This window comes from Epinephelus fuscoguttatus, linkage group LG12 (assembly GCF_011397635.1).
Source record: "Epinephelus fuscoguttatus linkage group LG12, E.fuscoguttatus.final_Chr_v1".
Lineage (NCBI taxonomy): Eukaryota > Metazoa > Chordata > Actinopteri > Perciformes > Serranidae > Epinephelus > Epinephelus fuscoguttatus.
In genome coordinates this window covers 8,650,896-8,677,913 of record NC_064763.1, presented here as the reverse complement: position 1 = coordinate 8,677,913, position 27,018 = coordinate 8,650,896, and the positions used below count along the sequence as shown (strand labels likewise).

The 27,018-nt window shown below is 40.0% G+C and overlaps 2 protein-coding genes across 2 annotated transcripts in view; one reads left to right on the top strand and one right to left on the bottom strand.

The window, feature by feature from the left end:
• The window catches only part of nlgn2b (neuroligin 2b), a 101,511-nt gene extending 87,893 nt beyond the window's left edge, over positions 1-13,618 (top strand). Inside the window, exons 5-9 of the mRNA XM_049592222.1 lie at positions 1,585-1,770; positions 4,726-4,991; positions 5,144-5,297; positions 7,122-7,488; positions 8,687-13,618. Of these exons, the coding sequence (XP_049448179.1) occupies positions 1,585-1,770; positions 4,726-4,991; positions 5,144-5,297; positions 7,122-7,488; positions 8,687-9,620 (1,907 nt within the window). The 3' untranslated portion in view covers positions 9,621-13,618. The remainder of the gene's footprint in view (positions 1-1,584; positions 1,771-4,725; positions 4,992-5,143; positions 5,298-7,121; positions 7,489-8,686) is intronic.
• Positions 13,619-17,317: 3,699 nt separating this feature from the next.
• Positions 17,318-19,914, bottom strand: LOC125898230 (endonuclease domain-containing 1 protein). Its single transcript, XM_049591975.1, has 2 exons — positions 19,552-19,914; positions 17,318-19,287 (listed from the first exon to the last, which is right to left on the bottom strand). The coding sequence occupies exons 1-2, from the start codon at positions 19,852-19,854 to the stop codon at positions 18,679-18,681; spliced, it is 912 nt and encodes a 303-aa protein (XP_049447932.1). The 5' UTR covers positions 19,855-19,914; the 3' UTR covers positions 17,318-18,678.
• Between the last annotated feature and the right edge of the window lie 7,104 nt (positions 19,915-27,018).

The following is a 27,018-nucleotide window of genomic DNA, read 5'->3' as shown; positions in this document are numbered from 1 at the left end:
CAAAGACGACACTGTGTAGCCAGCCCATAGCTTGCAGCTGCACTTTTGGAGTCTAAAAGTCAATCCTGATAGTTGTTCGCTGTCCAACCCCTGGCAATGAGCCAAAAGTCATTTGTTTGTAGTTGTACCCTCCAACAACTTAATCTTGCACTCGGTAAATACACCAGGAAACCACCCAGTTCCCAGGGCGTCCAACTGTGGTAGCTGACTGCTGCACACCAGTCGGATTATGGAGGTAACTGCAGTGTTCACAGAGTTTTGCTAGGCTTGTCTTTTAGTCGCAAGAGGCATCACATGTTTGTTTTTTTTGGGTTGGACAAATGTTTTCTTGAGACTAAATAAGTCTGGTCTTCCCCTATTTAGGTACTATAATTTTATATATACTTTCTTGTATATATTAATAGGTGTTAAATACTTTTTAAAAAAAATATATGTTAAAAAGAAGTTCAGATTTCATTTCAGTGTCTGGATATTCTTAAGAATTAAAAGTTGATCTATGAAGAGGGTGTTTTTGCATTATCATTATTATTATTATTATTATTATTATTATTATTATTATTATCAGCAGCATAAAATGATCCCAAAATAAGAATTATATATTTTATTGCATTTCTGGGACAATATATTGTCAGACAAAGGTAGTTTTCAGTACAGGCTTAATTTTATCTTTAAAAGGTGGTAATATGTCATCATGTCAGTTTCCAGCTTTTCTGGGGCGGCAGTAGCTCATTCCATAGGGCCTTGGGTTAGGAACCAGAGGGTTGCTGATTTAAGTCCCTGTCTGGACCAAATATGGAACATTGACTGGTAGCTGGAGAGGTGCCCGTTTGCTTCCTGGGCACTGCCCAGGTGCCCCTGAGCAAGGCTCCAAACCCCCAACGCAAAAAATTTAAAGAAATCAAATAATATTTAGAACTAAGCATCACTGTTGATATGAAAAACTAAAGAGATGAGTTTGTGTTATTTTGTTTTTCCATCGTGTCCTCTGCCCCAACAGCCACTAATCTGAGGAGTATGCAGTTTACTGAAATCATTCGGGGTATTGAAGTCAGTCATACCATCACAAATTTGAAAGGCTTGTGCTTTATTGCACTGTGAAATATCCTGGTACTATCTGAAACACATGTAATGTACTGTAATTCACTGTCATAAGAACAAAGAATGGTGTGAGTGTGTGTGTGCCTGTGTGTGTGACATTTTGTTCAGTTTATTTTATCTTGTTGTGGGTGTGCACCTACTGTGTAAATGTGTGTCCTGGAACTAGGTGAAACATGCCTTCTGTTGCTCTTCTCCTCTCTCTGCTGACAAGTTCTCTTAACTGTGTTGTATTTCCAGCGTGGGTATTAAAAATTAGTAATTTGGCAAGCTTTCTCTGTAAAATCTCCCCAGACTTGCAGTGAGTTGGAGGCTGAGAAGTTCCTGACAATGACAGGATGCCATCTTCTGTTTATGCGGGATATTTTTTTAAAGCAATAAACGCACAGCATTATGTTACCCTGTGCTCCTGCATTTCTGCCCTTTCTGCACATAATCTGTACTTTCTTTCTCTTTTCCTCTCTGTGTTTGTTGTAATTTACCCTGCAGGGTTTCTGAGCACAGGGGACCAGTCTGCTAAGGGGAACTATGGCTTGTTGGACCAGATCCAGGCCCTGCGCTGGCTCAATGAAAACATTGGCCACTTTGGAGGAGACCCAGAGAGAATCACCATCTTTGGCTCAGGAGCTGGTGCCGCCTGTGTGAACCTCCTCATCCTCTCCCACCACTCTGAGGGTGAGGTTCTTTCACTGTCATTGTCACATTAGCAGTCATATACCCTGCTTGCAGGGTATTAACATTTCAGGATAGTGTGGGTAGTGTATTTCTTCACAGAGCATGTTGGTAATTTCAATGAACACCCTAAAACAGATTAAAAAAAATACATGGCAATAATATTCCCCCAAGTGAAGGGATGCAATATCCAGAAATGAGTCATCCACTATTTGCAGCAATATTGTGTAGACATGTTTTTCAATAAATATGCAAAAACTGCAAAGATTGAGTAATTTGACAGAAAACTAGACTGTCAATCTGGACAGCGCAAGAGTCAACAGATGGATGAAAACAGGGGGTTATTTGCCATGAAACCATTACTCACCTTGGGACACAAGCTCTGGAATAATCCCAAATAATGTCATCCCACAAGGGACTGAGATCACCAAATTGCACTGACAAACTGTCCTTCTCTAATAAAAACTAATCCTGTCTGAACACGGCATTGGGAATAGATATACAATACATATATATTACTCTTATATCTATAAATGTAACTACTTGTATATGTATAACTTAAGGTTCAATTAAACATCATGACTTCTACCCATATTTATGATTGTATACATCATCATATTAATAACATTCATGTGAGATTTTTACATTGTTTGAGAATGATACTTTGGTGATTGTAAGCAGACACATTAATAACATGTCTCAGTGCAGACTGGACTAAAAAGAGTGTGGTCTTTGCCAGTTTTGCCATGATTTTTTAAACCACGGCATCCCTCTATTGACCGAATTACCATGATGTTACGCTAACAACAACAATCACTTCCAGGTAGAAGGAGATATGTCCAATAAAACTGGCAAACTTGTATATTTCTGTTGTTACTTTCAGCTGTAACAGTAACAAATATAGTTTAATACAGTGGTCTGACATTTTTGCTGTGGTTTTATGGTCTCTGTTGCTTTTCCAAATCTGCTGTCACGGAAGCTAACCAATGTACTGCTATGGATGGGGATGCAACAAAACATATTTTGCGACCTAAAAAAATCAATATTAGTTTTAATGTACACTATATTTTAATATTTTCTCTGCTTTACCTTACACACTTACCAATCGAAGCAGCGGTAGACCAGAAACTCAGTGTTTTGCCTACTAAAATAATTGTTTTTGTCGGTGGAGTCTAGTGGCTTTGATATAATGATTTCCATTCCTCGCCATGAAAGGCTGTATGACAGCAGGGTAAAGCAGTGAAAATATTCAAAATATGGCCACAGTCATTATTTCTGACCACTTTGCATTGGAAAATGTATTGTTTTACTGTGACAATCTGCAGCTGATGGAAGCCCTTACCAGTTGCATCACAACTGCATATAAACAGGTTTTTTTTCCCCACAGTTTTGATACATTTGAAGGCATCATTAATATATTAGTTAATGTAAATGTAACCTCACTATGTTATGTGATGACGTGTTATCGAAAATGTACAGTAAAAAAATTCACACAGGTCTCACAGCACCTTCAGCCCGTCCTGAAAGCACCACCTCAGGAACCACTGCAGTATTCTTATATTAAGGACTGCGCTGTTTCGTTTGTTTGTTTTTGAATGGCAGATCTCTGAAATACCCACCAGATGTTTGATAACTAATCCTCTGATGTGAGTAGAGCTCACAAGGTGAATGGCACTTCATACTTTACCAAGAATTCAGATTATGTTATTACTGAAATGTTAACCTGCACGCTGACAAACTGACCTTGGGCAGATAAAAACATACATACGAAGGAGATTCTCAGAATGCTGAGTGTGTGCATAAGAACACACATATCTTTTTGTCTTTCTCGAGTCAGGAAACATTCAGAAGGACATGGAAATGCATTTCAATAATTTTTTAGTATCAGCCAAGTTGTTAGTTGCTGTCAAGTGGCCAGCTAATGTTGGCCGTATTGCATGCTGTCCATAGACAAAGACAAATACTCACACAAGCAGACTAGAAAATATATATATATATATATATTATATATATATATATATATATATATGGCTCTTTCACTTGCCTATTTGTTGTTTTGCTACAAAATTCCCTTAAGACATAGATAGTTCTGGATCCTTTGGTGAATGTTGAACTGTTTTGGCCAAAAGTATGCATAGTTTTGGTGTCATGTCAAAAAAAAAAAAAAAAGAAGATTGAATATTCAACATACGAGTTTTTTTATGCAGAGATTTGCAGCAAAAAATCCTCCTCTACTCCATTTTGAAGTCTTGGCTGTAACACCACAAAGTGCAGAAAAAGTTGGTGGGTGAATGTTTTTAAAGGTACCGCTTGTGTGTGTGTGTGTGTGTGTGTGTGTGTGTGTGTGTGTGTGTGTGTGTGCACGTGTGCAGAGGAGAGATGAGATGAGGAGTAGAGCTGGAGCTGCAGCTGAGAGGCTTCTTAATTGATTTCACAGGGAGAGGAGCGGGGGTGGGGCACATGCAGAATATGGGGGGGCTTAATTATTAATGACAGAATCTGCAGATAAAACAGAGGGACAGCAAGCCACTTTACATAACAGTGCAGCGGTGCAACAGTGCGAGCAGTTTTCTTTCTCCCTCTGTCTCTCTTTGGCGTTTTATCCAACACGGCCATCGAGCCCAGCACTGTGCTTGGAGATGCCACCATCTTTCTTGCAGCTGTCTCTCGATGTGTATAATGGAAGCACTTTATTTTGTTAGCCTAATGTTCGTAAAGATTTTCTCCGGCTATGAAAAGCAGCAGAATATCTACTTCATCTTGCTTCCTATGTAATATTCTACAATTGCCCCTCCTCCAACATATGCATTATTAAAAGCAATCACACCATAAGGCCTTGAAAGCTCCATCAGCTGCTAGCAAAAGTCTGTCAGAGGAGGAAAACGGTACTGAACTGAGAGAGAAAAAGTGATTTCCTTTTAAAGCTCTATCTTCTGTTTGTGATCCTCTTTTGTGTAGGCCTGTTTCAGAGGGCCATCGCTCAGAGTGGCTCAGCCATCTCCAGCTGGGCAGTCAACTACCGACCAATGATGTACACCAAGATCCTGGCAAGGAAGGTCGGCTGCACTCTAGGGGACATGGCCGAGCTGGTGGACTGCCTAAGGAGGAAGAGTTTCCGGGAGCTAGTGGACCAAGACATCCAGCCTGCACGCTACCACATCGCCTTCGGGCCTGTGGTAGATGGGGACGTGGTGCCCGATGACCCTGAGATCCTTATGCAGCAGGTCAGAGCTGATGTCAGCGGACGTCATCTAGTGAACGCTCCCATTGTTTCTCTCCATTGTTTACTTTGCATTTGGTGGGTGAATTTGACCCTAGCAACACTGCTGCATTCTGTACTGTCATGTCATGCTGTGTGTGTTTATGGTGACACCAGGGTGAGTTCCTGAACTACGACATACTGCTGGGTGTCAACCAGGGAGAGGGCCTCAAATTTGTGGATGACAGTGAAGGAGAAGATGGAATATCAGCAGCCTCATTCGACTACACTATCTCCAACTTTGTGGACAATCTGTATGGATACCCTGATGGTCAGACCCTGTCCTACTTTACCTTAAAACGAGTCATTAGTTTGAAGCTCAAATCTGTAACTTTCCACATGTTGTCGTGTTCTGCAGCATTTAGACATACTTTAAATGATGCTCAGACTACAACAAAGATGGCAGAGTAAAGAACTCAGATCCTTTACTTAAGCAATAGTAGCACTGCCAGCATTGTAAAAAAATACTCAGTATAGATAAAAGCTGTGTAGTGAAAATTCTATTTAAATAAAAATACGTAAGTATTATTAGTCCAATGCACTCAGTTTATAAAATAATATTATTACCAGCAACACAAATGTGAATATTAACAGTTATTGTTTTAATTTGGGGTCGTGGTGGAGCTAGTCTTTACTATTTTACATACACAGTTTAATCTATTTCAATATATTGTCTCTTGTAAGGTCGAAATATACACAAACAAATTACATTTTCATTATTGTTTCATGCATACAACAATGCCCAGCCTGCATGAGCTTACATTGGGTTTACATATGTTTTATATGTTAAAGCTACATTCGCTAAAATTTTAGCAAATATGACATAAAGGGTTTTTTTTTATAATGCTGCATTCAATTTTCCTATGAAGTCAGTGGTCGGAGGTGGGAATGGTGTCACACCTGAGATGATTACATTCCAGTACAAGTTGAAAAATCGAAATGTTGTTAGCAATCCCACTTCTAGCCAGGTTAGCATTACCAATACCAATACCAGTTGAAAACAATGCATTACACTATATTTTGCGCATACAGACACTGTAGCAACATGTCCACAGATGGAAGTTGGATAGCACTCTGTGTATGACTGTTTTGTACTGAAGTACAGCCTTTGAGTAAATGTACTTTTCAGCACCACTGCAGGTAGAGGGGCACGTAAGCAATGGGGGTAGCCAAGTCAGCGCTACAACTAGCAAGCTATGCTGCCAGCATGTTTACTGCCAGCTGTGCGCGGCTTTTTTTTATTTTTACAATGGATGTGTATCAGTTGGAACTGATATTTAATAGTATATTTTTTTGTTACAGTAGCATTGAGACGTTTCCTCTTCATTATCTAAAGCTTTTCCAGTCAGATGTTCTAAACAGAGCTGTTGGATGCTTTTTGCTGAGCTACAGACCCACACTTAAAAGAATCTGAGGGGAAATTTGGGGATGGCATAAGTGTAATACAGAAAACCTCTTAAAGTTTGGTTAACTATACAATTTTCATTCAGATCACAGTTATAAAGTACTGCTCTGTCAAAATAAATGGATGTCAATGAATAAAGAAACGCAGCAGGATCCTTTGCTGTAGAGCTGATTCATTTTTTAGGGACAGTTGTGTTATGCACTTCTTCATGGATTAACTTAGCTGAAAGGAGACAAGCTAGCAAAGCATCCAAAAGTTAGCCAGCTGAGGCATTCATCTTTCTTCACCAGCCACGAGACTGTTGTCTTGCAGTTGTGGTCACTGGTTGTCACATTGTTCCGTATCTGTGAACAGCTGTTTAGTTTTTTATTTAGTCATTTATTTGCTGTAATGAGACTAAACACTAAAGCAGCACAGGATAATAGATTTTGCCATTTAAATAAACAATAAATTTTGTTAGGATACTTCCTGTGCGATGGCTCTGGTTGGACTTTATTGGCACAGTTCAAGCAGTAAGACTGAAGTGCAGCACTGAGACAGGGAGTCAGGAGAAAATCTAACAACACACTGTGGAGCTGACATAGATTTGCAACATCAAGTTACAGATTTCAGCCTTAAATCATTTTCACCTAACGTTGCAGATAACCACACACTTTACACATTCTCACATTCCTTTTTATTTCTTCCAAGGTAAAGACATCCTGAGGGAGACCATAAAGTTCATGTACACAGACTGGGCTGACAGGGACAACAGTGACATGCGGAGGAAGACCCTGCTGGCTTTGTTCACAGACCATCAGTGGGTGGCCCCGGCTGTCGCCACTGCCAAACTGCACGCTGAGTTCCAGTCGCCTGTCTATTTCTATACCTTCCACCACCACTGTCAGACCGAGGCAAGGCCAGACTGGGCAGATGCAGCCCATGGAGATGAGATCCCCTATGTGTTTGGGATTCCCATGGTGGGAGCCACTGACCTGTTTCCCTGTAACTTCTCCAAGAATGATGTAATGCTCAGTGCAGTAGTCATGACATACTGGACCAACTTTGCCAAGACAGGGTTAGTATCATGCCAAATTAAAGAATTACTTTCTGATATTAGGTTTATCTTATTTAAATGTCAAGTGATTCAAAGTATGTGCAGTAGACAGTATTCAAAGGGGACCTATTATGCTTTTCTATCTTTTGTTTCAAATACGTTTCAAATACTTAGGCAACTGTTTGTAGAAATGATCCTTGTGTGCAAATACCTAAGATTTCCTACCATTCTGAACACTCTTGTTTCCAACAGTTTTTGGAAACTGGCTATAGTATGACATCATAGTCTGCCAGATTCCTGTATGGTCATCTTCTGCAGGCACACTACTGCAAGTGTTTACATTACGTAGCCTACACTGCTAAATGACGCTACATGCTAACGTCAGGAAAACCTGTGAACTTGGTTGCTAATGTTGTAAGTTTATCCCTGGTTTTTGATCATATACATACCAACCAATGGTGAGCAGCACCATTGATAGTTAGCATACCAGCTGGCACATAAAGCTGTCTAACATGACCTCAGTCCCCCTTTTTTAAATATCAAATTACTAGTTATAACCAAACTTACCAGAAAAATGAACATTTGAACAAACATCAGTGTGATAAGAACTACCGAAGATAATAGAAACCATCTTTGGGAAAACTTTATTTGATGTGTACTTTGAAGGAGCTGAGTTTATCACCTATACTGCAGCCAGCCACCAGGGGGTGATAGAGATATTTTGGCTTCACTTTTGGGGAGCTGTTATGTCATCCATCTTTATATACAGTCTGTGGTGCAGAGACACCAGGAAACGCTAACCAGTCACAGCAGACTGGGCTTTTTTGGGAGGGGGGCTTTAAGAGACAGATGCTAAAATGGAAAATTGAGTCCCTCTAGCCTTCCCGTGAAGTCTCACCAGTGCCCAGTTGTGGGCACACTTTTTGTCTGCTAAAGGTGAATATATATTAAGTGATTAGATTTGGACATATATTCTCTTGGATGAGAAAATCTGTTAAACATGTTGTGGGCCTATGTATCTGGGTTGGGACTAAATGGCACCATGACATGCAGCACCAGCTCTTTCAAAGGCGTTGTTTCTGCTTAAATCCAAACCAGATTTCTGAACAGTTGCTCACTTCAAATAACAAATCAGCTCCTGTTTTTTGGTAGCAACACAGGTAACGTTTGGTTAAAAACTTAGTTGTGATTGATAATTCTGCTTTTTCTCCCCCCCCAGGGATCCTAACCTACCAGTTCCTCAGGACACCACGTTCATCCACACCAAGCCCAACCGCTTTGAGGAGGTCATCTGGACCAAGTTCAGCTCCAAAGACAAGCAGTATTTGCATATCGGCCTGAAGCCTCGTGTCAGAGACAACTACCGGGCCAACAAGGTGGCTTTCTGGCTGGAGCTGGTGCCACATCTCCACAGCCTCCACAAGGAAATCATTAGCTCCATCACAACTCTACTGCCACCCAGAGGCACCAACCGCTGGACCGGCGGCGGCGGCGGTGGTGGCACCCGTTCCACGCGACCTGCAATTTCCACCTACCCGCCTGATCCTGAGCCCGATGGTTCAGAGAGACCCCGCTATACTCCCTTCCCCGATCAGACAAGGGACTACTCTACCGAGCTGAGTGTGACAGTAGCTGTGGGCGCCTCACTTCTTTTCCTCAACGTGCTGGCCTTTGCCGCACTTTACTACAAACGGGATAAGCGCCATGAACTCATGCAGAGACGCCACCGCCGACTGTCCCCGCAGCGCGGCACAACGATGGGCATGGGTGTTGGCATGGGAGTAGTAGGGGCCCCACCGCACAATGACCTGGCGCTGAGTCAGGAGGAGGAGCTAATGTCTCTGCAGATGAAGCAGCAGAGAGTGGAGCTGGAGCACGGCACACCCCTCCCTTCCCGCGGCGTCCATGGCGACCTGGAACCCCTGCGGCCTCCCGTGTGCCCACCCGACTACACGCTGGCCCTGCGGCGGGCACCGGAGGATGTGCCACTGATGACAGCCAATACCATTACCATGATCCCCAGCACCATCAGCAGCATGCAGCCCCTCCACCCTTTCAACACTTACCCCCCTGTCCCAGCCCCGTCCACTACACCTGTCCCCAGCCACAGCAACAATGCCCTGCCACACCAACACTCTACCACCCGTGTATAGGACCAGGCACAACCTCTGCTACCCGACTCTGGGCTTACAGAGACGCACCACACAAACTGCTCCATACAAACTCCACCTTCATCACCCTCTATTCTTCTTCTTTACTATATCTTTGTCTTTTCTCATTAAGCCCTCAAATAAAGCTGCAGTTTGGAAGATTTTAAGCAGTGAAATACCTCTAAAATGTGATCATAAATCAAGGGAGAGTTGATTAAAAAAGATCCTTTGCCAAAAGCCTGTCATCACAGGTACATACTGCTTTGCCCCGTTAGAGCTCTCTCAGTATCTCGCGCTTAAGTGAGCCACCAAACGCAGCTTTAAGCTCGCAGCTCTCTTCAGAGAGACATGGAGCTAATCACACTCAGTCAGACATCTTATGTGTAACTTGGTTATTTTGCGCATGTGTTGTTGTGTCAGTGTAAAACTATGTTTGACATTGAATACATATATTCATTTTCATTAATTTAGTGAAAAGATAACACGGTAGCAGCTTTGAATGCGGCAGCATATGCCCCGACAAGCTGTCTGTCATAAAGCGGTGATTTCTTGAAACTTACAAACTGCAGCTTTAAAGGCCCAATCTGGAAGTGAAATTTGGCACCCTGTGTTGAGCACGATGTCCCAACAGCTGTCTCTGTGTTTCTGTATTGTACTTTTGTTTAGTGTGAAATGTGTTGACAGCACAGTGGAAGTACAAGGATGAGCTATTTGACATTTAAACATGAGTTTTTCAGACATTTTAAAACTTTATTTCTTCTGTTTGCAAATTTATGCGCCTGTTTTCAGTTCTGATGTGACCTAAATGCCATCTAAAGTAAAATGCTTTTTAAAAATTCTGTATACTCACAAATGCTGCTTTCAAAACATTTCCAGATTGGGGCTTCGACTGTTGGGCGGTACAGGAAATAACTGAATCATACTCAGTCTGTGGGATGCAACCTGGAATCCAGGCTGCCCATTAGAACTCGCTGCATCTCCGCCACACAGGCTCTATGTCCATCACTTTATTTGTTTCTCACTCATTATCCCTCTGTCTGTACCCTCATCTCAGCCCATTTAACTGCTTGTCTCTTTCCGCTGCCTCACACTCTTTCTCTCTCTGCATCTGCCCTTGTAGCTCTTTTTATTAAACCATCGACATCATCTATCTCCATCTCCACTTCTCTCCTCTTTCTCGCAATCACTTCTAGACTCTTTTTTTCCTTTTGGAGTCTTTTATACAAAAACACAAATGTAAATGATGTATTATTAATAAATTGTAAGGACATGAATGAAAAAAAAAAGATATTCTGATATCTCGTTTTTACCAGCATTCTTGGTGCCAAGTACTGTGATAAAGCTCCTCTTTCACTGGCGTCCAGTGGAGCGCCTGGAGAGGTCCATCCTGACTGTAACTTACAAAAGGAATTACCATCATAAAAAGTGCCAACCCCTTCCATCTTTCTTTTTCTTTTTGATCCACACACTTTTTTTTTGAATTACACTCAATGTTGCACTGTGGCTGGTCTCTTCCTCAAAAGGGAAATCAGATTCAATATATCCTCGTTTAAAAAAAAAAGAATATAAAGTTTATTAACTACTTTGCTGTCTGAGATATTTGCATGATTTTTTTTTTTTGATTTTTTTTTATAAAGAGTGTGGACCGAGAAGTTTGTTTGCCATTTTGATGATTTGCCTTGTTCTTCATTGATTTTTTATTATTTTATTTTGAAAATCATTTTCATTTTCTATTTTAATATCAGCTGCACTTTGTGGTACTTCAAACAGGTATTAAAGTATTAAGAGATGAATATTGTGTAAAACTATGATTATAACAAAGAGAGTAAATATTTCCTCTTTATTTTTTTCATTTCCTAACACTGAGGCTGTGCCGCAAAACTACCAGAAAAACTGATGAAAGCCTTTTTTCTTTCCTCCCTCTTTTTGCTCTGTTTCTCTTTATCTTTTGCAACTGTCAACTTTGCAGTCACTGTCTCTCAATCTCACCTGAAGATAGCACTTTTTTAAGTTACGGGAGAAAAAAAAAGAAGCAACTACTTTACATGAATAGTCTAAATAAGGTTTCTGTCTGTGACTGACATTAACCACACGCTTCAAAGACTGCCTGACAGTTATCTTTTCGTCTGCTCTTTTGTTGTTTCATGATTCTCCCTTCTGCGAGGCGGGAGAAAGGAGAAGATATATTTATGACGGTCAAAAGGTGAGAAAGCCTTGTTTCACATCTTTCGCACAACTGAACACGAGAGACGGGTCACACTCTGGACAATTCTGAAAAAAAAAATCCCCAGTGACGTTAGGACAACACTGGACACACGCTGGCAGTGATTCAATGGTGATAGCTCATCAGCTACGGTATGATCTGTCGATGCACAGAGGATGCATTCTAAAAACCTGATTTAAAAAAAATCTTTAATGACAGACATTACTCACACACCATATACCACAAAAGAAAGGTGAGTGGGATTAATTTCCCTCCCGTCCTTGTTATGTTCTGTATCCTGTCTGCTTAGGATAACAACACTCTGGAGCCTGACTGCCATCCCTCACACTGGACTGGAGCGAGCTGCGAGGACAAAAAGAACAAAAACCAACACATGAAACAAACTGTACATTTTTTAAGTGTAAGAGAACAAACTGGAATTTGTAAATATTATGTTTGTTGTTTGGTTTTGAGTGATTGGCCGGATCTTTTCTTTGTGACAGCAGGTGCAAGTTTAGGTGACTTAACATGATTTTAGCACTCAAGCATATGTTTGATTCTCCTTTATTTCCTAGGTCTCAAGGGCAAATTCCAATAGGTTATGGGCACATGAATACATCTGTTGGCATACGTGAATCATTAAAAAAATAAAAATCACAGCATGGTTGAGGTTAACATTAACACGAAAAGGAATGCTTACGGCTCAGGTTAGCCTACAGTAGATATCGTAGTGATAAAAATGCTCTTACTGCATATATGGCTGTCTAAAGCATAACGTACACACCAGGCACTATCCCATCAGTCATGAAGGCAGCTTTAGAGCGAATGAGTCCTTTCATTGGTTAAAAAAGCCAAAGAACAGCGGCAGAGAAAAGACGAAGGAACAGGAAATAGCGATGCTTCAAGAAAGAAAAACAAGACGTGGCGGATGTTTCAAATGTGCTCAAAACAAACCACAAATCAAGGAATTTTACTTGTGATGCTGTTGGATTTATTGTTAGTGTCTTACACTGTCTTGAGCATTGTCTTATAGTATAACCCAGAATTTGGAGGTTGTGATATCCTTTGTACTCCTTTGGTCTTATTTCAGACACTAATCATCACCTTTTGCAATTTTGTCTGCACATTTATTATTGACCCAGCTGTTTGATGTGAGTTTCAGTTGCCCGCGCTCCCAAAACAGCATTACAAAGACAATTATTTTATTTTATTTTATTTTATTTTTCGGAAACAAGTGTTGGACAGCCAACAGATAATGGAAGCACACTCACCAAGTTTACATGTTTACACTACAGTTTTGATGTTGGCTTAAGGTAAGGAAAAAATATATATAAAAATAATAAAAAAGCATTACAAGGTTCCAAATATCTTCTTATTACAACATTTATTGCTGGAATGGTAAAGTGAAGGCTTGCACCTGTTTGTCTGTTTCATTTAGTCTGATTCAGTAACCTGCTTGAAGCTCAAGATACTGCGAGAGAGCATAATGACCAGAAGGAGTTGAAAGAATTAAAGTTAATATTTCTATTTCAAATAGAGGCTATTACACACTGTATGTTGTGTATCTGAACTGGAAAACATTAAAAAGACATTCTTAAACAAACGCTTTGCAATTATTGTTGTGGCATTGTCAGAGATGCAATATAGAACCTTTAGAACATTTCCCTCCCACTTGGGGGCAGAAGAACCGCACAACAAGTAGGCACACACAATTCGGAGCACTTTTTGTTGTTATGGCTAACAGTGTTGCCAACTTGGCAACTTTCTTGCTTGACTAAGTCACTTTTCAGACCCTCTTACCGACTATTCCTAAAAAGCAGCTAGCAAAAATTTGAGCTACTTATTTCGACCAACGACGAAGAAGTGAGAGAATATATATATATATATATATATATATATATATATATATACACAGTTGCATGCATAAGTTTGGGCACCCCTGGTCAAAATTTTGCTTACTGTGAATAACTAAGGAAGTAAAAGATGACCTGATTTCAAAACGTTAATAATGACACATTTCTTCAATATTTTAAGCAAGATAACTTTTTTATTTCAGTCTTTCACAGTTTCAAAATAACATAAAAGGAAAAAGGCCTAAAGCAAAAGTTTGGGCAGCCTGTATGGTCAGTACTTAGTAGCGCCCCCCTTTGGCAAGTCTCACAGCTTCTTAACGCTTTTTGTATCCAGCTAAGAGTTTTTCAATTCTTGTTTGAGGGATTTTCACTCATTCTTAATTGCAAAAAGCTTCTAGCTCTGTGAGATTGTTGAGCCAACTTGCATGCTCTGCTTTTTGAAGTCTATCCACAAAAATTTAATGATGTTTAAGTCAGGGGACTGTGAGGGCCATGGCAAAACCTTCAGCTTGCTCCTCTTGAGGTAGTCCACTGTAGATTTTGAGGTGTGTTTAGAATCATTGTCCCGTTGTATATATTATTATATATTATATTATATATTATTTATAAAAAAGTGACCACCAACAGAGGTCCAGGCTAAGCCCAGAATGTCCTCATATCCTAGAAACGCCTCTGCGTACATCTGACTCGTACCGTGCTGCTGCAACTGGATTTGTCTCTTAGGAAGAAAGTGAGGACAGCAAGGTTTAAAACAGACATTTCATTTATCATACTGATAAATAATGTTTGTTTATTCACTGCCACCCTCATTTTGCATAGGTGGCCCCCAGTCAAAGCAGGTTGAGTATCCCTGACACTAAAAGCTGTGTAGCTCTGTAGAGTTGGCTGGTTATTTTGTTGCATCTGTCACTGCGACCAACTCCTCTCACGTGCTGTTATTTGACTGACTGACAGTATTTAAAATATTGATCATTGGCGCTTGACAGGAGTGATGTTTTTATTATTATGATTATTTTATTTTATTTTATTGCAGATGAAAGTGATGTGACTGCTTAGAGACAGAACCATGGTGTTTGTTTCTGTATTAGTGGGTAAGTTAAGGCTTTGAGGAAATCCTAAAAAGGTGACTTTTTCCAGTAGGCTATGGTTGTTGCTTTTTAGCATATAGCTAGCACCTCCTATAAAATGTATCCTCCTAATGCTCAGCTTCACATGATTTCATTTTTTAATTCACACAGACTTGAGTTGTGACTTTCACTCCATGAGGTCTTCAAGTTATTCAGAGGATTTGAATTTCAAAGCTTAAAATAACAGCACCAGTTCTATGAAGGGAACCGTCCTCTGATCTGTGTTTACTCAGCTGCTGTACACAATAAATCAATATTATGGCAAATATACTGGAGCAGACTGATGCACTGTTGCTGTTGGATGAAGCATTTGTGCTAATGCACGGCTTTCCATTCATACAAGCCCTGATGTGGAAATAATTGAATATTTATTTTTGGCCACAGATAGGGCTACATTCTGTGTTATCACTCGTGAGTAAACACATTCTGCTGTCTGAATGTTGCACCCTTCTCTTCCTCTACAATGTCACGGTCAGCACTCTAATCAATCGATCTTTTTTTTTAACCCTCTTTCACATCTTCTGCATTCTTAGTATCACCAATAGACTGCAGTTACAGTTTTAGTAATTTTTATTTATTTAAGTTTTTATTTAGATTTTTTATATATATTTTTGTATTTATTTATTTTGATTATCGTACAAAAATTCCTTACAGAAGAGAGGGAAAAGCAAAATCTGAACCTTGCACAAGTTTACAATGTAACCCTCTTTTTTTCCCCACAGTATTTCTATTTGAATTTTCTATGCCGTAAAATACAGCTTTTTACATTCATATAATACATTACATAACATTGTCAGTAAATGACAATCTTTAGAAATATGGAGTATTTTAATTGCAGTCAATGCAAAATGTGACAAGTGTAACATAGACAAGGACAATTCATACAAGCTTAGAAACTGCATTGTTAGATATTCACTCGATTATCTGATAAATCTAAGTCCTCAACATAATTTGTGAAGGGCCTCCATATATTCTCAAATGTATCCTGTTGATATAAATATGTAAGTTATCCTTTCTAATGGAAGGCTGGATAAAATCTGTCTTATCCATTGAGTAGTGCTTAGTCTGTGAATGTTTTTCCATAAACTTGCAATCCTTTTTTTGGCGTAAAGCAAGCTGAGGTCTATACAGTAAATGCTTGTTCATTTTACCTGTAGTTGTTTGTCTGGATATAAGTCCAACAAAAACAAAGCTTAGGGTCCAGTAATTTTTTTCAAATTATCATCTTGATTATAACTCTTACCTCTTCCCAGAATTTTTAATCTTTCTGCACTGCCAAATAAAGTGAAACAATATTCCTCTGTTTTCTGTAGGCCTACATGTTGTGCCTATGTCTGGTATGTTTTTGTTATAATGATATAATTCCACAGGTGTCACACGTGTTCACATTAACCATTTATATTGTGTGAATTTAAGGCTTGTATTTATATACTTAGTATAAGCATCAGCACACGTTGTATCCTAAGCTTCATCCGAAGTTTCAGATTGCAGGTTTTCCCTCCAGGTATTTAACTTGTACTGTGAATTTTTGGTTTAGTAAGATGTCAGCAAATTATAAAACTCTGAAATGACCTTTTCTCAAGCTATCCTTTCTCGTCATTCTTTTCAAAGATGAGTGTAGGGGTCTGGTCTATTTATTATTTTGATTTACTTTAACAAGGCTTCTTAGCTGAAAGGTATTTACAGAAATGTTTTCTATCGAGCTTGTAATACCACCTCAGCTCATCAAAAGACAATGCATCCATTTTCAAAAACTTTTCTGTTTTTTTGAGTTTTTCATGTCTGAAATATTAAATCCTTACTTTTGGTTTAGAATTACTGGCTTGAGTTATTGCTGCAATAAGAAGCCAGTTATTAGATCCCACTGTGTCTAATAACTCTTGTGGTTGATGTGCACTGTCCAAATCATGTTTGTTATAAGTTCAGCAGATTCATCATAAACAGATAGCACAGTTGTTTAGATGACTGATGTTTACATTAATTTCATAGCATTGTTCTTTTGTGCTTAACCTAATTACAGATAATGATGCTCTGTTGGTCTCTGTGAGAGGTGAAGGTACTCTTCCTCTGTCACTAGATGGCAGTGTGCAGCTATGATGGATAGAAAAGGCCTGCTGCATCAGAAAATGACTGAAAGTAAACCAGGCTCTATTTTAAGAAGAAGAAAAAAAAATCCCTTACTTTCATTTTGGAATGATGGCTGATGATGCTTTAACAGCTCAAAAGCTCAAAAAGTGTCTTCATCTTCAGAACTGCAAACAGAAACGTCGCTCTCAAAACCTTTAAAGAAGATATCTTCGCCATCACATGAAACCAAGAACCACTTTTTAAATTATGACAAGTCAAATATGCCTTTATGATATGATATTCACAGAGGTAATATTTGAACATTTTTCATGTTTCATTGGATACCCAAATATTATTCTCATTATTCTTGTCTTTTAAATGATAAAAGTAAGATGGTAAGTTTGCAAGGGTTTTTAAGTCCTGCTGGTTTTCTAAAAGTTAAAGAACTCTGCAACGAGTTACGCAGCTGCCCATGGATTTTTTATTATATTCAAAAGACTTTTATGACTAGTAGATTTACTAAATGATTAAAGACACTAAAACCCATCAGACAGCCATAAAAGTCAAATCCAATTTTCATAACTGACCCAACATTCAAACTCATATGCTCAAGAGTATCATGAAAGGAAGCTTACCACAGCTCTACAGAGACATTTCATATGAATCTGAAGTAAATAATAGCCTGAATAACACAAGCACATGAAGATATTTTATTAAATTAGCTGATTTGCATAACCTCCAACACAGCAGTATTTTAATGTTATCCCTCTTCCAACAAAAGAGCTCTCCTGTAAAATGTGCCATGCTTTTATTTTTGATAATGAAATGAAATGATAATCAAAGACAACATTCTTACAATAAAGTTTTTAAGAGTGTTACCAATTCTGTTTTTCCAAAAAAAATAACTGAGCTGCAAGAGGGATTTTAGATTAACACTACAGAGAATCAATATCTAATTTTTTTCAGCCCAGTCCTCAGAAGAAAATGTTGCCATTGTATGTTTCTGCAAATCACGTGTTACATTTGTACGTTTCTAAAGCAACGCTCTGATTACATGTATATAAGCTCAGTTTGTCATCGGGCTGCAGACCATTATTCAAGACCAACAAACAACAAAACTAGTCACTTATTAGGGAGACATTGGTGCCAATAAAACCGGGTATTTTAAGCCAAAACATCTTTTCCTCTTTGCCTAAACCTAAACACGTTAACCACAGCACTGTTGAAAGTAAAAAGGTGAAAGAAAGGAAAGTTTCAATGTGTCTACTACATCAGTGGGCCCCAAGTGGTGGCTCACGGTCCAAAAGTAGGTTGCAGATCTATTCTGAATGGACCACATGTGACTCTGAAACATGTCAAGTTTGTACAAACCCACTTGATTTTTAACTACAGTGAATTTCTGGCACAGAGCTTTTATTCTGAAGTGCTGTTTCCTGCTGTAGAATGAGTGATTAATGGTTAACCGCTTAACAGAGACAGCAAACGAGCTCAATGACATGGCCAAATGCAAGTATGGCCCTAAATGTATTAAACTGTGTGGACCTTGAACTAATGACTAAGGAGAAATCTGGACCCCAGGGCTGCACCAGTTGGGAACCACTGTACCACATAAAAATGTACACATAAATGTACAGTAATATTTGGCTATATAACCATAGTTTGCAAAAATGTACAATACTAACATTTATTCTGGCGATTGGGCTGATTTTTTCATCACTCTTAAGCACAAAAAAGCACAGATGTCTACCATTATCTACGTTAACTTGAACCTAAGTAGAAACCCATGTGCACACAGAAGGTAGGATGAACTATCAGATAGTATGTTGGAGGTAAAGAGGGAGGGGTGAGGGAGAGACGCAGTTGTCATAAAAGAGCTGAAGGTTCTGGTCAACATCAAGATTATTTTTCAGAAAGATCTCAAGCTCCAGCACTGGCATCTCGTTCACACTGTTGCCCTCTCTGGCATTTTTGGCCAAGGCTCCATAAGATGGGAAGCGGATGCGAACATCATGGGGTGCGTTCCGGTCGTAGTCAGTGCAGCAGTAAGCGGACCACACATCTTCGGGGATGGCCACACGGTCTTGGTTGTTTCTGCGGATCATGTTGCCCCTGGTGGTCACTCCGGTCACGATGTAGGCCGTGCCCCGGCAGAAGTTGTTGAGGCGGACCCGGATCCGCTCCTCATACTCACGCCAAGGCCCGATGTTGAACTCGCGTATCTCTGGGACCACGTTGGTTAGAGTGTAGGTGGCAGCACGGTCGTGGGGCGTGGACTGGTGCTGGTCCGGGTTCAGGTGACCTCTCTCATACAAGACCACATCAGAGTAGTCATCCAGGACCGCCTGGCTGTCCTCAAACTTCATATGGAGGTAGCCAGTAGGGAAGGGCTGCATGTTTCCATTCCCATCGACTTCTGCCAGCTGGGGAGACAAAAGAGCACTTAGAGTAGAGTTCTTTTTATATACTGGAAAACAATACAAAGCCAATAATGTCTGTGAGGCCTCTTTGTATCTGGAGTAGACCTATTGGCTATTTCAGCAGCTGGCATCCTCTTTGAAAGAGAGTTTATAGTTTTTTGTGAGCTACCTGGTTAAACAATGGTTAAAAATGAATAGGAGATCCTTTATGAATGAAGCATTTTTTACAAACAAACCTGAACTACTACACAAAGACAAGTCTCTGACCTGTGGCTCATACATCCAGGGGTAGTCCACACGTCTGTCTCCTTCTGTTTTCTTGAAAGTATAAGCTGAGTAAACTGGAATCCGCTTCTGGGGGTCGTACAGGGTCACATAGCGAGGTCTGTCAGCGTAACGTTGGCAGATCCTCTTCAGTTTGGTGTCGGTGAACCCGCGTGGTGGTGTCCCCATGTACAGGGAGTCCTTGCATCTCTCTATGTGATTAAAATCTAGAACAACTGTTGCTGACATTAGAGGCAAAAAACAGCCCAGCAAAGGAACAAAAAGGGAAGCTGGTGACAAATTCATGGTCCGATCTGTCTCCTCAGTGTGTGCTATATTGAAGCTTCTGGAAAGCAATGGCAGAGAGGGTTTGCAGTTATGATTATGACAAATCAGATATGCAAAGCAAGAGTGCGAGTAAAACCGGCCTCATGACACATGTGGGCGTGGATGTTCAGGTCATTGCTTTAACCTAGGAATCTGGTGAACGCTGTGTTAAATGTTAGTTGTTCTTTTCTTTTTAAGTTAACCTACTGTAACAAACTTATGGATCCAGTGAGGTTGCGTCCATCATCTCCTCTGGCCTTAAGTGACAGGTTTGTCCGCAGTGAGTTCTTAATGAGATTATGGTTTGACCTTTGAGATAGAGGCCATACTATTATACTAATGGTGGCATCAAATGATGAGGCAACACGATACTGGATCACTGAGTCCCCAAGGGGTGCAGACAGTGCTGTCAAATGTCAAATTTTCAGCATGTCATTACTTTACATATTCACCTTAATGCCTCGAGTTATTCAGGACCAGCAAACCTAATCTGAAAAACTTGTGAAGGCTTTAATTTGAAGGCTTTAAATCCAGACCACCTGCCAAAATAATTTCCCCCTGCAAAAACATTTTGGCCTTGCAGGATCCCTTTGTTTCCTGCTCACAACTCACTCTCAAAGAGTTAGGTGATGTAATACAGGGACACTGAAATGGGACATTCAGAGACGTGCTATCAATGTCATAGTAAAATGCAAAACTGTCTAATCTGTTTTAGCAATGAACAAAAGGTCCTCAGTGAGCAGTATGCTTCAGAGGGACTATGCTGCTCGGTATGAATGGTGAAGATAAAGTTTAACTACGCCACAGCGACAGAGACCAAACATGCACAGTAATCAAAGACAAAGTTGAATTGTATATAAACCAAATGTGAAGATAATGATGAATTTCAATAAGCAAAATAAGAAAATAACCCAGTGCTCCATTGAAACTGAAGAAACCTCATCTCCCATGAAGCAGAATGAGTTATTTCATAGCAAATGGCTCAATGTTCTGCCAAAATGGGTGCTTGACTTATTCTGGCAGCTCACTGTGTACAGAGCAATTAATCCATCTGAAAGTCTCTTCCTGTCTCCAAAGTTTTTTTTTGTCTTGAGTCCTTCATGACAGCTTGGACACATTATTCAAATTCTTTATCTTTATGGGTGCACAGTTTTCTCTCTCCAGTGCTGCAGGGGACACTTGGATGTTTTCTTTGCAAGTATCATTTGATAACAACATGCCATGTGGCTCAGTGGTTGCACTGACAGAGGGGTCACTGACTGATCCACTCATCAGCCACGTGTCCTTGAGGTCATTACACATGCCCTGGGATTATCATCTCAGTTAGTGATGCCCAACCAGGGTTTCTCAAACCCTACAGGGGCACGTCTTCACATGCTAGGGGGTAGGTGGAAAGATTGTGGAGTAGCTCAAGTAATAACGAGGGCAAAAAGGGAGAGGAAGGGGAGAGAAAAAGAAATATGCTCATCTGCGTCATATTGAGTACCTGAACACCCCGGAGTATTCATTCACACTTAGCTGAAATTAATGACTAAACACTTGAATAGCAGCCCAATCACCAGAATAAAATGTTAGCATTGTGCATTTCTGCAAACCATGGATACATTACACATTTTTATGCTTTATAATATCATATCAACATTTCTGAAGTGAGGTAGTTTATGAGCTGACTGTCGCCAGTAGGTGGAGGGGATGGTGGATGGCAGGTCACCTATAGGCAAAACATCTACCAAGCTGCAGACCAACAAACAACACAAGCAGTTGGTTTTGAGTGAGTCATCAGTGTGTTTTCTGCCAGGAAAGTGCCACTAAAAGCTTTTGTTTTTACCAAGACATTGATGCATTTCTAGCTTGGATTGTGCCATCAAAACAAGATCTGCTCCTGACCACGGCAAGTGTTTTTTGTGCCTAAACCTAAGTACATGTTAACCACAGTGTTGTTGAACTGTGAGGAAACACAGAAGTTTCAACATATCCACTATAATATACAAATTTAACAGATCTGTGGTTTGCCAATATGCACAATGCCAACATTTATTCTGGCGATCGGATTAGAAATAGCTTGCCAAAAGCAGGTGATAAACTACAATCACATCACACTAGTTTTGGCCTCTTTAAATTGGCTACCCGTCTGTTTAAGATTGATTGTAAGATCTTATTAATTACCTTTAAGGCTCTTTACGGCCTGGCTCTAATTTATATTTCAGACCTTTCATCCCTTATGAAACTTTGCAAGGTTTGCGATCCTTGGACAGTGGTCTTTTTGTCTGTTCCAGAGTCCAGGCTAAAGACTAAAGGGGACTGAGCCTTTGCAAGCAGCAACCTGATGCTCTGAACAGCCTGCCAGAGGAAATAGGATTGTCTCACTCAGTGTTTTCATTTAAGTCAGTCCTACAAACATGCATTTTATTTCTTGTTTATTTTTCTTGGTTTAAGTTTTGGCCTTCTTGTGGTTTATCTTTTATCTTGGTGACACTATGACATTTTGGTTCATTTTAGTGTGTTTAATTTTACTGTAAAGCACTGTTTTGAAAGGTGCTATATATAAGTATCATAACAATATCCACTTCTATAATCAGTAGAGTTACATAACAACTTGATGGACGGTGTTAATGAAGGAGCATGTGAGCTCATGTAACAGGGCTGTGTCAGAAGAGACTGGGAACCACCTTTCTAAATATCTGAAATATAAAGGAAATAAACTGTGCTGCATATCAATGGATGGGCTGTCTGGTGCTGAGCTACAGTATACTGCCCTCTTTTCAAGTCGCTCTTATGCAAATGGAAACTGTTTGTCAGATTAGCTGGAGCAACAATCCCTCACTGCCCTAATAAGTCAATTTGAGTGACTGAGTGTGGTTATTCATCGAGGGACCAGCTTGCCTCTCTGATCTAATCCTGAGTTATGACAATCATAACTTATGTAGCTGGGGCTGATGATGCAGTTATGTGAACAGACATTTTTCAGCTGTCAGCATTTTTACCAATTAGAATTATAAATTCAGACCAAGTGCAGTCACGGTTCAGCTGCTCTCTGCTGCTTCATCAGTGGAGGAGGGAGAGCATTTTGCTGCTGCTGTGTTTAATGTTAGCACTACCTTAGTAGAAAATGTAATTACTGGTCATGATTTGTTCAAACAGTGGTTATCAATGTGAGTCATGGGGGCAGCACTTTAGGGTATGATTTTAAATATGAGACAAAAATCACCCCCTCATCTGTTTATTTGTTTCTCTGAGTAAATTTCTGTAATCCTCAATACAAAGTTCTTTATAAACATTGTTATAATATATCCCACAATTCCATGTTTTTCAGACTGGAGTGGAAAAGTCAAATTTAATGACCTGTCAGTTCAAAGACACGTCCAGCTGACCTGGAATAAGTCCATTAGACATGTAAGTATGTTTTAGGCTGTTAGATGATTTAATGAATGATTAATTGACCCTGGTAAGTAGCTAGTGATGGTAAAAATGATAATATGACAATTGAATATAATTTACACTCAAGATATTTTACCAATTCTACTGCATTTTTCAGCACTCACATGGCTGCCAGATGCCATATGGATACTTCACGTACTGCACGTGCACAAAATCCAGGAAGTCATCATGCAGTAATACATGTCGCCCACTTAGAGGCAGTGTAGGCTTGATTGTTGCTTGTTTCCATTCCCTCTTGATGATAAATGCATAAAAATACAGAGAAAACTTTAAAAAAAAAAAAAAAATCCAACAACAGCATTTGTGTTTGTTGACTAAGAATTGTGATACACACCATAATTGTCATTTTTAATGTTTTTCTTTTTAGCATGAATCTTATTGTTTTTATGTCAGAGAGGTCCTCTTCACTGACAGGTGCACAGTGAGGTTATACAGTATTGTGTTGTTTCTGCTATGTAGGTTAAAGTAATATCTTTCAGTTTTGAAAATTCTGCTCAATGTTTCTCAGAATTTAACATGAATCATTTCATGTTAAATCATGTTCAATCATGTATTAAATATATTATGTAACTTTTTCACATTAAAATTCCTAAAAACAACTAAACTAATATCATATACTTTGTTGTATTCTTACATGATCTGAAGTGTTTCCAACAGTGCTTAAACCCAGAGAAATCTGTAATTTTAATCAAGGACACGGTCTGTGTCATTTGGTCGCTGTCGCCTGTCAGTGGCTTCATATCCCCTTTGCGCATGCGTCAGGGTCGTGGTTGTATGAAAGAAGCTGTCATAAATTACTTTTTATCCAGTTTCAAGCCACATTTTTATGATAAACATTTTAGATCTTGGTCACTTTTTACTAGCCTATATATTTTAATGGGATGAAGGATTTTAAGTCGGACATCTGGAAGTTATTATCAGAGAAACACAGAGCCAACATTAGAAGCAAATCAGCTCAAGGCCCTGCTGTGCTGAACAGCATCAGAGAAACACTGATCTGTAACATGAAACTGCTTTATTCAGTGTTTTAGTGGGTTAAATCACCTGATCTATTTGTTTTGGAGAAGAAGAGACCTCTGCGGATAATTCAGCCACCAGTAAAAACCTCCTGAACAATGAACACTGAAGGAATCCTAAACTCAGTTGGAAACTGACTGCAATGAAAGCATTGCTCTGTCTTTTGGCATTGCGTTGACGGAGCAATCCCTAACAGCAGAAAATTATATATCATACATTTAAAGGAGCAGTGTGTAGGATTTAGTAGCATCTAATGGTGAGGTTTGCAGAATACAACCTGCTGAAACTTCTCCCATGTGCCAAGCATTAACTCCTGTTTCTACCTGGCGTGAAATTATGCGCAGAAGTCGCTTCCTCTCCAAAACAAACAGAATTAAAATTAATTAATTAATTAATTAAAATTAGCAAAAACACTGAATAAAGCAGTTTAATGGCTAATAACTACGGTTCCTGACATAAAAATGCAAATGGCCCTATTTTGAGTCAGTGTTTGTCTGTTCCAGGCTACTGTAGAAACATGGCGGTGCAACATGGCAAACTCTGTGTACAAGGACCCATTTCCTGCCCAACATTTGTATGTGGAGTTCATGTGGGCTGTAAATGTACTGAAAATGGACCCTGTATAAGACTGTCCATGGGTTTCACATGGGCCCCATGCCAATTCCCCACATTGGTGGATTTACACAAGTGGGGAATTGGTAAGATGCACATTTTGGGCTCATTCCCACTTGGTACCCAGGTAGCCCTCGCATAACCCATGTGAGGGCCCACTTGTGTAACCTCACCCATATAGTGCCCATTTTTCAGCCCATTTACCACCCACATGGGCCCCATATAGGCCTACAAATGTTGGCTGGGTATGTAAATATAAGCAGGTTAATCTAAAACATAACAACTGTTATTTTCAGGTAATCATACACTAAAGAAAGCATATTTAGTCTGCCTAGGTATCCCCCTGAATCCTACACTCTTAAATCAACTAAATTTTATCTTCTAGTTTTGGGCCGCTGGGTTTTTCCTTTTCCTTTCTTAATGTTTATGTTGCCTTGTGTCAGTCAGTTTAACATAGGGTTTTATCAGTGTTGTATTTTGTCAGAATATGAGTCAGTTATTGGTTAAACAAAAACACATTTGTTACTTATTCAATTGTTGTTACATTTGTGTTTAACGATATAACTATTTGCTTAAATTCACATTAGTATTATATCTATAACTGCTGCCTAAGTCCATGGGTGGCATTTTGTAAAACATTTGCTGTATCATTACATGACAGCTTTTTGTTATTTCCCTAGTAACTTTCCAGACAGACCAGATGCTTCCTTCACACTGAGCTACAGGAGACAGTTTGTGGGCCTTCACTGAGCCACCAGGGGGCTCAATTTAGCAGCTATTCCAGCCTATGAAGCTGTCCCTTCTTAGTTCTGCACCAAAGCCTTCTGATTGGCCCAAATACCCACATGGCTCCCGCATTGACCAATAGCGTTTGGGTTGATCGGGGGCTGTTGCTAAGGCACTTGAGAGGTAAAAAACCTGTCAGCGGGCTGCTTCCACCATTTCACTCTCACACTCGTCTCGCTCCTCATCAGCGCTGCCTCCGTCTCTACCTCTCAGCGTGCACTCAGGCACCGGCAGCTCTGCCTGCTTTTTATTGGTCGCTGATGGGTGGAGGAAAAAAAAGCAGAGGGGGTGAGTGGAGGGGGTTTTGTATCGCAAGCCACAAAGTGTAGGCCCTCCCTCGTGAACCTGGAGCCGTAGCCCCTCCTCCCCCCTGCTTCTCCTGTCACTTGACATTTGAGCTCAGCCAACACTCACAGCCCTTCTGTCACAATTTCACTCAAATTCATCCAAAGACACCTGGGCAAACAGCTCCAGCATGAGCCACAAAAAGTGGGATATACCATTGTTCATATATTTGAATTTGATGTGTTATGATCTAGTGACCCTTTAGGGACTGTTAGTTACTAGAGGGAAGGAGGTGGTGCAAAACAGCAAAGGCACTCCAAATCATTTTTTAAACATTAGGAAGAGAGATGTGTTTTTGATTTGGCATAGGGAGGGGGCGTTCAACTTTAAATGAGTGTATTTTGTATTTATTTTAAACATCATCAGAACACTAAAACCCTCAAGAAATGGTGAAATATGGTTATTTATGGTGAAAGGAGGGTCATAAAATACATGTAGCTACAGGGAGGATCATGATTTAAGAAAGAAACATCACACTCCAGCCATCCCTACTCTGATAAGTAAAGTACAGTCCCTTAATGAAGCCATTAATATCCTATTTTTTCTATATGAGGAAAATGTGTCAACCACTCTGCAAAAAAACATGTCTGTATGAGCTCCAGAAGATTATTTTTACAGCTGTGGAGAAATTTCAAATACCTCCTCTACTGTACTGGCCACATTCCAACTCTCACTTGCTCTCTCTCACACACACACACGCACACACACGCGCGCGCGCACACACACACACACACACACACACACACACACACACACACACACACACACACACATTGTATAGGCAATACACACACCTACACACACAGAGGAAGAGGGAAATAAAGAGCCCCTCCAATGCCTCTGTCTGCTGTTTCTCCCCTCGTCCTGCCTCTTTCAGCTCGATGCAAAATGTGATAGATAAGATCACCCCTCTCATTGGCTGGCGCCCGTGATTGGCAGCTCTTG